This window comes from Paralichthys olivaceus, chromosome 14 (genome assembly GCF_024713975.1).
Source record: "Paralichthys olivaceus isolate ysfri-2021 chromosome 14, ASM2471397v2, whole genome shotgun sequence".
Lineage (NCBI taxonomy): Eukaryota > Metazoa > Chordata > Actinopteri > Pleuronectiformes > Paralichthyidae > Paralichthys > Paralichthys olivaceus.
The window spans coordinates 15,041,979-15,054,209 of record NC_091106.1 but is presented as its reverse complement, the minus strand read 5'-3'; the positions used below and the strand labels follow the sequence as shown (position 1 = coordinate 15,054,209).

At 42.9% G+C, this 12,231-nt stretch overlaps 1 protein-coding gene across 22 annotated transcripts in view; it reads right to left on the bottom strand.

The window, feature by feature from the left end:
• kcnma1a (potassium large conductance calcium-activated channel, subfamily M, alpha member 1a) overlaps positions 1-12,231 on the bottom strand; it is a 135,861-nt gene that overhangs the window by 13,600 nt on the left and 110,030 nt on the right. For 11 of the 22 annotated variants that reach the window (XM_069538028.1, XM_069538029.1, XM_069538030.1 and 8 more), the window contains 5 exons: positions 8,203-8,329; positions 6,659-6,883; positions 5,877-6,069; positions 2,770-2,883; positions 1,291-1,374 (listed from right to left, as the gene is read on the bottom strand). In XM_069538028.1, the coding sequence (XP_069394129.1) occupies positions 1,291-1,374; positions 2,770-2,883; positions 5,877-6,069; positions 6,659-6,883; positions 8,203-8,329 (743 nt within the window). The remainder of the gene's footprint in view (positions 1-1,290; positions 1,375-2,769; positions 2,884-5,876; positions 6,070-6,658; positions 6,884-8,202; positions 8,330-12,231) is intronic. The other 11 variants (XM_069538034.1, XM_069538041.1, XM_069538039.1 and 8 more) reach the window with 1 other exon arrangement.

The following is a 12,231-nucleotide window of genomic DNA, read 5'->3' as shown; positions in this document are numbered from 1 at the left end:
TGCATACACAGTGATAACCATTGTAGAAGTCTCAGTCTTGAAAGTATTTTGATCTTTTTGTTAAATAACTGCAATAAAAAAGTAGGTAAAATAGCTCTATATATAAAAAATAATGACTGTGTTGCTTGACTTAACAATAACATTAAATTCTCACTATACGATGTGTTATATAGCAAATAGGTATTTCTTGGTGTATCCAGGCAAAAAAAAAAAAAAGGTGGGACTTCAACAATGGCTACATGAGAAAACCATGCACTTATGAAATCATGCTATGTCTTTCTGAGTTTTCCTTGATAGATGTGTTTTATTCCACATCATCACCTTGAGAGAAATATTTACCTGTCCCCTGAAAGTCAAATTAAAGCCAGGTAACAACACACTTGTTTATCTCACGAATAATAATATATCAGGTCTGCTAAATGACCTAAAGGCAGAGTGTAAATGGAAAAAACTGAAATAACAAGGATGTTTTTCTCTCTTTCGTCTATTGCATAATTGGTGGAATAAAAAACCTTAAGTGCTCCCTATAGTGTGCGTCTTTTTCCTTGGACTGGATTTCTGGCAGCAGCGGGCACTGAAGGGTCTATGAACCATTTTTACTTTGAAAATTCAAGCATCACACAAGTTTTTGTTTGACTCCACCAATATCTGAGCTTCAGAGATATGGTCTGGAGAAGACAAAAACAAAAAACAACAAAAAAGAAACTGGAAGATGAATTTCAAAAAATAAATAAACAGCTTAAAAGATTGTTTGATCTTAAGTTTTTTGTTTCTGAAATCTGATTTCTTCCCAGACTTCCTGTGCGCTGTGGAACAGAAATGTCAGTCAAAGAGACAAGGGGCTGATGCAAACGGGCCTCGGCCAAAAAGAGTGGATTGGAGGGTGGTGTGGGGGTGGATGTGGATATGTATGTATATGTGTGTGTGTGTGTGTGTGTGTGTGTTTGGGAGGGGGGAGAGGGATGGAGGGGTGGGTGGGTTGCTATGAAAACAGCCACAAGGACAGACCGAGCATGATCAAAGCCTGGCGATGCTCTGCAAACGCAACTGGAGGAAAAAAAGAAATACCCCAAAAAGAAAAAGAAAAAATCATTACCAAAAAAAAAAAAAAAGAAGGGGGGCAAAACAAGACAGTCAATCTTAACCAGAGCGAAGAATAAAAAATGTGTTCAAAGTGAAGCCATGGGAGCAGCGAGGGCCTTGACTGCAGCCAGATAAATCAAGACAGGCTGATGAGGAGCGGAGCGGTGGAGCGAACGAACGGCAGCAGAGGACAAAGGCTCAGCTTACCCAGCTCTGTTATCATTTGTATGTTGGTTCCACTTTTTTTTTCCTGATTGAGTGAAACCAATGGCAGTAGTTTGCCAGGTTTAGCTAATGGTGATGAGACAGGTGCAGAGAGGTAGAGGAGAAATGGTGTCGTTATTGAAGCAGTTTCAAAGAGCTCAATAAAGGCATGTTCGCTCGTCTCAGACTACACTGGTGTCAACTCCGGAATTTACTCCTGAGACGTTCACGGTTGTCCGGCGTCTAAAAGTAAGGCACCGTGGATTAGAGTGCACAAAGCCAGAGCTGCCGTGGCGGTGTGCACCACAACAGCAACAATAAATTAATTCAGTGAACGGGATAAACAAGGTCTTATCCATAAACACACCTACTTTACACTCCACGCAAACAAAATTGATCACACAACTCAGATGAGGTGTTTTTATGTTGCAACTCGACTTTAATCTGCCGCTGGCTCTGAAAACCGAACATATGACAATGTAATTACAGAATGTGGTTCCGGTGAGACGTGCAGACACCCTCTCTTCTGCATGCTCTCCCTCCTTCCTGCTCTGAAGGACAATGCTATCACATCTAGTCTTTCTTTAACTGTGAAATTCGTCAGCCGAGAGCACGCGGAGGCACAACGCCACAGCTTCGGAGCCGCTCAGGACACAAAACCTATGACTCCAGGCGTAGATAGCATCTATAGTTTTGATGATTGCGTATGCAGTCAGCGGTCTAATAGGGAGAGCCTCTCTGCAGGTAATGGCTAGCCCGGTTACAAGTAACATTAAGTAGCTCCTTTCTCTTTCTGGCCTTTTTCTTAGCTGGGCTCATGCTCCATTGCTCCCTAATTGGGTCAGGGGAGACAGAGTAGCCAGTCTCTGGTGCTTTAGAAGGCCCCTCAGAGATCTGAAAGTTTCATGAGTCCCCAGCACCAGTGGGAATACAGCCACTGCCATTGTTATTAATAAATGGACCCATTTTGCAACCAAGGCAGTTTTTTTTTCTCCTCAACCTTTTCACTCTCTTTCCTTTTCTTCCTCTCTCACCCTCTCCATCAGGCTGAAGTTTCTCCCGTGCATTAGTGGACAAATTGCAGGAGATGTAGCTATCCTCCTAAAAATGCCTGTCCACCATCAGAGGTCCACAATGTCCTGAGGAGCAAAGATATTTCCCTGTGTTTTCCGCTAACGTTATCACCAATTCAGCCAAATAAAAAATAAAAAAGCCAGATCTAATAATTCACGTACGAATAAGAACTGGAGTTGGGCAAAGCTACCGACAAACATGAACGTGAACAAAAATTCCACACCACACATTCCTGAGTCCGCTCAACATTGAATGAGTTGGAACTTTTGGTAGCGGCATGATGTTGAAGTCTTGGGATTATCAGCTATTTGTGTCTATGTCTGCGAATGAGTAATGAGTTGATCTGAGGTTATTGGGTGTTGGGCATGCGACATTTGAACTTTAAGGGTGGTCGGAAATGGCTTTAACCTAGTTCTGTGATGATGGGGATGTTGGATCCGGTGGTGACGGAAGCCTGACGCACGAAGCCATGTACTGGACTGCTGTCTGGAGATGACCTGTCCATTCCAGGAGGCGTGAAACCTGAAATACAGGTAAATAGAAGATGTGAGTAAATAATACATTGAGCGTCATTAGGAGATCAAGGAGAAAAAACACAGTCCACGCAAAAAAAGAAAAAGCCATGTAGGTATCATAAGCATGAGGACATAACATGGCACTCTGTATCAACACCATTATACATAGTGCATGTCAGCTCACTCAGCAGGAAGTTGTTGATGTCCGCTTTCTGTGTCATTCAAATGTGTGGATTGACAAAAAAAAAAGGAAAGAATGGAGGAGAAGGCTGAGTGAACAAGGGGCCAGTCTAGAAATTGCAATATGGACACTGTGCTTTTAGGGGTCAGCTAAGACATATTTAGCAGTCGCATCCCTCCATCAACGGGCCGACATAAATTTTGTATGTTGTTCATTTTGTTCCGATAAAATTGGTGAAGTGGATCCTGAAAACCTTTTATCGGAAATGGCGTGGCTCAGAACCACGAGGCGCAAGTGCAAGTGACAGGACTATGAATTCACATGACTTCACATTTTTTGCATTTCCTCAAAGTGACAAGTAAACACCTTAAATCTGTAATGCTATATGCATAATGCATCAACTGTGTTTTGACATCCATCATTTAGTGCTGACTACAGCAAAATGCCAGCTTATAGTGCCACCACCAAGGAAACATAATGCAGGGAATATATTCAGGTCACAAAGTTTTTAAAAGGATTGCACATTTTTCCATGCGTGTGTGTTTCTTACACACACACACACACACACACACACACACACACACACACACACACACACACACACACACACACACACACACACAATGAGCTGCTTACATTACAAAAGATATCTCCCTTTGTAACAGAAAAGACACCAACTAGTTTAGTACACAGCAGGAAGCACACACTGAACTGAGGCATGGATAATCATTACTCTTGTTATACCAATTATTGAACTTGGAAATAGCAGAGGTTTGACATTTTGAGTCGACCGGGGAGCACGAGCTCAGACAGTGAGAACATCATTTTGTCGATGTCCATAAAGGATGAGGTTCACTCCACTGGAGAGTGACAGCAAGTTTTTTTTGCGGGGGGGATACTGCCTCTAAAAACACTGCTCTTATTGTATCATAGTGAACATGAAGACAGTACAGAGCTGTAGAGGAGCCGTTTCCATTCTGTGCCGGGTGTACAGCAGAAAGTGATTGTTGGTGAGAACAGGGATACATGAGGCCTGCTGCTGAGCTGCTTTCAAAACCTGTTAGCTTACAAACAGCTCAGAAAGTTGCAGTGTGAGCTGCAAACAGAGAGCTGTATGTCTTCCAGAGACAGAACCAGAGTGTTAAAATGCCACGTTGCTAAGATGTGTTTATCTCAGTGATCATCAAAATCCTATATAAGTGAATTCATGCAGGAATTAAAATTGCTACGTATGGAAAATAAAAATACTTAAAATACCTTTACATACCTAGGTCTTCTAATCTTTCCAATTTTTCTTATAATCACTTTGCACTGTAACATTTTATAATATACATTCACTGCCCAAACCACACCAGCCAGCGTTTGAGAAGCAGCCTGATCACGCACCATGTCTCCTCCTCTGGCTGTTGCCACTGTGAGGCTGTAACCTTGTCTACCCAACTACAATGTACAATAGACATGTGAGATCTGGGTTACGTACCCCCTTATCCCTGTAGCCCCCTGGGCACAGCTATGCTCTGTGGTTGACTACATGCTACAGCAGCCGTGAGAAGCTCTCCCCCAGGAAAGCGCATGTTTATTTATTCATTTGCACCTTCTTGTTTTAAATTCCACAGACAGCGTCTGAATGGGAGCATTCAGGGAGGAAGGAATCCCCAAAGCAATACCTATGATACAATAGCAGCGTCTGGGTATGTGTGTGTTTCCTTGTGTATGCATGATTGCATGTCACTATCGTGTGTGTGTGTAGGGGGGGGGGGTTTCTAAAGTGAAGTATTTATCACTGAAATGGTTGGTTGATGTAAGACCCAATTATTGATGACAATAGGCTCCATCCATCGACCCCGCGAGAGGATATAGGCAAGTGGGCTTCATATTGAGGTGACTTTCTGTGGATACGGCTCCCAGGAGCGGCATGCTCTCAGATTTACCCCTGCTTATTGTTCCTCAGTGGCACCACTATCGACAGCACATCACTCACTCAAGGCTGGAGAAATAACAGCATTGGCATTCTCCTAAAACATGTGGAAGTGCTCTGCACTAAAAAATAATGGCCTCTTGGACCTTCAACTTTGATTTGTATTTACAACAGTCACTGTGGTGGCTCTAAATAGTACTGAGCTCAAGGCATGTCATGCCTTTCAGGCTAATCATAAACTGAGGATTACCTGTCTGCGGGTGTGTGCGTGGATAGATTGTGTTGGCATGAGTGACTGCTTGTGTGCGAACATACACACATCTGAACACAAAGGTGTGCACACGCCTGTGTCACTGTTTTGTTGTGACTAATGAGGAGCAGCTGAATTGGCCTGCCTGGTGATTTGTACTGGCTGCTTAATGATGATGAGGCCTGATGGGACGCCAGGTTCGTGTGTTTGTCTGCAAACATCAACAATCTGTTCCAGACGATCCGCCAGACACCAGATCAGGGGGAACAACATCAAGTGACACAGTCATGTTGATTACATCATTATAAAGTATTATCAAGGACAAGGAGCAGCATGTAATTACCAGGGACGCCACTGAAATCAGCAGAAAATTACGTGGAGTAAACACTCTTCAGCGGCTTGATGAAACAATCAACTCAGTCGTCAGGAGTTACAGTTAAGTCAGTTTATAGATGCCATTTACAACAAACTTGTATTTCAATTAAGGACACTTAGCAGACTGTGCATGACAAACTACATTCCCCTCTCCTTCCGCTCACCCTCCCCTTTTTCCTCTCATCTTTTCCCATCTTTGAGTACTGTCTTCTCTCCTGCCACAACCTGTCCCCTCAGGGCAGCCGTGCACATGGAGTCCAATAGGACGCTCCTTACCTTGGGAATTAGCCTGTAAGACCCCGATGCTGTCATCAAACTGCATAGATTTGATGTTGAGCGATGCCAAGATGCATTCCTTATCCTGCAGTGAGGTGTCTTCGATATTGTTCTGATTGGCTGACAGGATTACACACATGTCGCAGAGGTTGATGTTGACAGCCCTTAAATCTGCCCGACTTAATGGTGTACCCTTCGGGGTGAGGAGAACAGAGAGGGAGAGAGCGAGGCAGAAGAGGAGGAAGCAAAATGCAGAGAGGAGAAGAGACAGACATGGGGGACAGAAAAACAAATTTAAGAAGTGAGCAGAGTGGAGCTTTGGGAAATTAGTTAACAAGTATTCTTGTTTCGAGGCGATGACATTCCACTGATCTAACTGGGCACTGGAGAATCAGAGACATGGACTAATCTAAAGGCTAGCCTACGCTGAGGGCTGTGTTTGGGATTCTCCTCTGATCATCAGTCAAGTCAGGCCTAACAAGCTCTAAGGCAGCGAACCACGCCATCTGTGATGGGCACTGCAGCTGCAACACATAAACTCCATCTTGGATATACAGGATGCGTCACTGCTCTGGAAGAAGAAGTAGAACAGGGCGGGGTAGGGGGTTGACTGAGCTCGCATGGAGTGATCATTCAATTGAGTAATGTGTGATCACATCAAGCTGACAATGCCTCTCAGGATTTCACTGTGCACGTAACTCAAAATGTCAGTCACATGCACACACATCCACAGATTCTGGGTTTTAGATTCATATCCTGTGGCGGTGAACTGGTGCACTCACAGGTAAGATGGAGACCTTGGGGAAGTTGTGTAAAGTTTCCCACTCTCTCCGCAGGTAATCCAGCGAGCCCACAAACACTATGGGCTTCAGCTCGTGGTAATGGAAGTTGCTGGCTCTTAAAGGCATCACCAAGTTTCGCAGCCCCACCAAAGCGGACGTGACATCCCCAAATATACAGACCACTACATGGCCGCTCAGCACCGTCATGGAGGCTTCACTCCGGGTCTGCAGGGAACAGAGGCGGGGATGTGGGGAGAAGAAGAGAAAGAAAGAGAGGGATGAGTGGGAGTGCAAACAGAGGATTAAGAAGCACAGAAAAGAAATGAATGCTGTTAACAGAAAACTGGGTAATGTGCATGAAGTACCAAAATAACAGCATTTAAAAGTGTGTCATAAACTGTTATAAACCCACATTAAATAGTTTGTTAACCAAGCTGAAACATACATGATTAGTTCTTCTAAAAATCATCTATTAACAGGCTGCAACTTTCACAGAAACAAAGATTTGGTTAACTACTATTCTGTTTATAAGCAGTTTATTGGATAATCAGGAATTTCACACAGCAAAACCAAAAATGCAATTTTTCTCAAAGGGCAGTTGGTTCAAAAATGCAGTTTGTAAGATTTTAGGCACATACACTGTGTATGTATGACGAGCACCCGGTCATAAAACAGAAACGCATCAACAATGTTAATGTTGTAAGAGAACAATGCAGATCTGTCACAGCAGCTTCATTCCGCATTTCACTGCAAGTTTGGATCTTTGTTAAGAAAACTAAACGCTGCAATGACAGCAGCCAGTTCAAAACTAAAACTATGTCTTTGTTTACTGGAAACATGAAGTTAAACCAGGAGCATCGATTTGATCTAGTGGATTAAACATTTTAACACTCTAACAGGAATATTCTTCACCCTCCCATTGAATTAGAATTAAGAATATGAATAAGAAGTCCTTCATTAGTCCCGCAACGGGGAAATTTGCAAAATGACAGCAGCAGAAAGACATCAGTAGTAATAAGTAGAAATATAGAAGAAAAATGTATATATACAATATGTACAGTGTAAAGAAACATAGTATGTATGTATTAAAACTTGAATACAATCTTTCAAGAGTAAAAATGTATCTGCTGTATTGGTTAACAGAAAAATCAACACAAAAATCCCTAAATCTCAGCAATAAAATTTACTTAATTTCATGTGGACACCAAACACATTACGCACCAACCTAAATGCTTACAAACTGCCTTGCAAAAACATCAGAGCAAACCCATGCGTGGAGAGGTGCTGGAATGCTGTTCACAGATCTTTGGAGGATATATACATATATAAAAAACCATAAACTCACCTTGAAACAACAGAGAGGCATTGAGAGAAATGTCAGTACATATTAGTATGTGACTGTGTTGCTACAGTATTGAGGGGAAACCTTTACTCCTGAGCATCACTTACTTTAACTTCAGTTCTGTTGCTTGTTGTTATTTTGTGTATATTTTATTACATTTCGTTATAACATTGCACTTACAAAGCTCTTGCCCCCGACTCACCAGGATGACTTTTTCGATCTCCTTAGACGGGCACCAGTGAAACATCCCTGTCGAATCATACCTCTTCACGTTCATGTCCATGTTCTCGATTTGTTCATTTCCAGGAATTAGAAGGGGGTCGTGTCGACTGAGGAAACAAAATAACGTGCAAGTTAGAACATTGTTTGTGATGTGACTGCAGCCTTGAGGTAAAACCCCCTGGATTTATTTTGAGATACACACAGTATAGTCCGGTCGAATTCAGATTCTGCTTTATTTGTCACTTTAATAATACAGATTACAGCAAATCTGTTGAAATACTGAACTCAACAGATCACATTTAAAAACAACATAAAAAGATACCAGCGTTAAAACTTATCTTAGACATTTAAAGATCAACCCATTTAAACTTTGTATCTGCAATTATATTGTACATCCCATAACTAACACATCATTCCTCTGTTCCTTCTTGTCCTTGATGTCTAAGTCATCAGAAAACTAAAAGACCCCGGTGCCTGCAGTGGTGTAGAGGAGAACAGCCGAGTCAAGTCGAGACTTGAATGCTACTGACTGAATGGCATGACAACACAAGGCCAATTACCAGCTTTTACCCTCTCCTCCAGTTCTCGACGCCATGCGGAGCAAATAGTAAACGCTCCAACAGGCTCACACTTTAAATATTTCAGGAATTTGCCCAATCACATTTTGCTTCCACAACTGATGGACATTAATGTTTCAGCAGCGTGTCACAACCAAACAGACTAATCCACAGCAGTGGGCTGCTGAGTTTTATCCGGTGTAACACTGACCATGAAAGGGCTCCTGTCAGCCCTGTTATACTGCCTCTCTTGTTCTTGCACTTATCCTACGAGACATGTTCTCACAGTTCCTCTAAAGGCAAATCCAGAATATTTCACCCAATCCACTGAGTCAAAAGAAACTGCAGAATTTTATTTTTGTTAAACTGCAACTTCACGATAAATATTGTTTGTTAAGCAGCGATGTAAACTTGATTTATTTACAGTTCAACCCAAATAATGAAATCCTTGGTTAAAGCAGCGCTGCACCATCTTCCCGAAAACAGAGAAGTGCACGGAGACAGACGCTTGAGTAGAATGGGAGAAAGCATCTCAAGAATTTGACATACATCTCTCTCAGTATCACTCTCTCTATCGTCTATCAACACTGTCATTCACTGACAACGCTTTGATGTCGTCTCTTCCTTCAGCCTGCATTTGGGTTGCATGCCATCGCAGGAAAAGTAAAAGTTATTTAAAAAAAACCTGTCAATTAGCCACCATCTCTTCACCTCTCTTTCCCCCTCTTCCCTCTATCAGTTAGTGCAGGTGATAATAACACTGACAGCATTTAGTGTTTTTTACACTCAGCCTGAATCTTTCATCCTGAGCTGCGTGTTGCGCCAATCAACTCCACGGAGCCCCCGTCACTTCAATCTGCTCAGCTCCGCTCGCCTCCACACAGGGGCTGACTGGCGCATGCAGGCGGGCTGCCGCTCCACCTCTCTCTGCCAAGACAGCTATCTTTCACTGAGCTGTCAGCGGCGTGACTGGCAGCCTGTCACCGGCTCCGCACACCTCCTCCTCCCTCTGCCTTCTCCCTGCCTCGGGTTGAACCTACCACGAGGCTCGGGGAGAGCAGACATGACGCCCGTGCCACAGTGCCACGCCCAAGGGATGTCAGCTGCGGATGATATCCCCGGCGATTGGACGCATGTCATCAGTCATGACCCGTCAAAAAGGTTTGAGGAAATGTCAGTGCCGTGGTGGAAACGTGGTTCGTTAGTACAGTGACACGTTGGACTGGAGGCTGGGAGATTAATAACACCAACATGCTGAGGATATAGGTCAGGATGCTAAATGTGATTCAATGTCAACTTTAACATTTCAATAAACTGCATAAATATTTTTAAATAGATTACAAAATACTATTTTTCATATTTAATTCATTTGGAATATCTTTTATTGAAATATTCCCACCTAAACACAACACTACATTTCTATTTTTAATGAATTTACAGTATATTGGTTTGTAAAGCAAATATTTTCCCTTGGTAAAATAAAGAAAAGATACACTTTTATATATAGGACAAATATTTCCCTTACAGCATGTCTTACTCCAGTGTCTCACCCCCTCTCTTTCTTCCTCCCTCCCTCCCTCAGTATATATTTCAAACAGAGTTGAGTTATTCCAGTGTATCACTCTGCAGTCACAAACTGGGGATGGGCGTGCTCCCCCAATCCCTCTCTGCCAGACTACGAAGGCAGCCTCTTGCTTTGAAAATTTTCCCCATCATGCAAACTGACAAAGGCATGCTTTTCAAAAGCCCACAGCCAATCTGTTGATCATTATTTATTTACAAAGGCCTTTAGGCTGCGAGTCCTGTAAAAATCATACTTGATACGTATGCTCGCTCTTTCGCTCGCTCGCTCTGTCTCTACTGTGTTTTCCCCCGCCTTGCTTGTAGAATAAAGTATCCCTAAGGCTACCTCAAACAATCACTTTTCATTGTGCATAAAACACACCTTGTAAAGAACAACTGTTTAATATATATGGTGTTATATGTTGGCGGGGGCAGCTGCGAGGGGGGGGGGCTGCGGACTGTGATGGGTAATTTGATGTTTTGCTGAAGGCTAAGACTTGGAGAAAAAAAAATCTACACCTATAACAGAGGACCTGTCATCCCCAGTACCCAAGAGCCAGCAGAATACAGAAGCAACCCTAAAGCAGAAAAAACTTTGACACCGCTTTGAAGCGTTTTCAAAACTGGGTAAATAACTCTCAAGAATTATTATCATTGCAAGATCAAAGCAGAGATGCATATATTACGTGGCAAACAGGGCCCGTCTTGCGAGCAAGAAAAAAAACAACAAAAAAGGAAGAGAAGAAAAGGTTTTGTGCTTTAAGTTAGGCAAACTAAACAGCCTTTTAAACAAGCAGTTAGCTGGAAATACGCCAATGTCTAGTTGCTTTTGTAGTCGTTTTCTCCCTCTAAGCAAGGGCATCTAAAATGATGCTCTGTTGCAAACTAGACTGAAGGGTATGACTCTGTGTTGGGCTAATGGTTTGGCAAGTGTGAAGGCTTATTATGTGCTTTTTTTTGTGGAGAACCGAGGGGGAGGCTGACAAGTGCTGGACAAAATCACATAGGCACGCCAGTGCAGTAGGAGGAACGCTGCCTAAGGGAAACGCGCAGAACCAACATACAAGGACCTCAGCTAGAATGTAAGGAAAACACACCACGGGCACAATAACAAGTAAAAACAACCATATAAATCAGAAATCAATGATGGGATTCAAAGAACGTTTGTATTTTCTTTGTTGCAGAAATTAAACATCCTGTAAATACTGTTTTTGCCTTCAGGGATTTTTAATTCCACACAGAAAAAATATGATGTATTTCCCCACACACTTTCAGACTCTCCACACATCTCTCTCCAGATGTTTTCCTCCAGTAGAGTCGTGAAGGTGATGACCATAACACTCAGCCTCATTAGGAGCCAGGCAGCGTAGCTATGAGTGTTCCTGTCCTGTTAGATCTTCACCGCCATCCGTTTATGCCGCCATCCCGATACGCACGCCGCGGCCTCCCCTGCATTTTCCACACTGTCGTGTTGCTAACCCGTGCCTCTAAGGCGGAGGAGCACAAGAAAAAAAACCTAGCCCCCTTTTATCCTTCAAAATCAATTAACGGCAATTTAATTCCACGGGACAGCATAAAAGGAAGGTAATATTTGAATTCATATTTGATTGTGATGATACATCTCGCATATGGCCTTAAGTACCAGAAACAGTACTCACAGGGGTTCCCACAATAGAGGAGTCGCCTGAGGGCAAAGTAACCATGCAGGTCCCTCTGATTGGTTGCTGGTGTCATTAGTGCCAGCATTGTTTAAGGAGTACATGTGGACCAGACCGGAGGAGGTGACAGCTGGGACTTTAGAGCCAGAGGAGTTTTTAAACAGCTCCTCACAGCCGCTTTTCATGACAGAAATATTATTTCAGCTCCGTCATTAACAGCTGACAGCATGC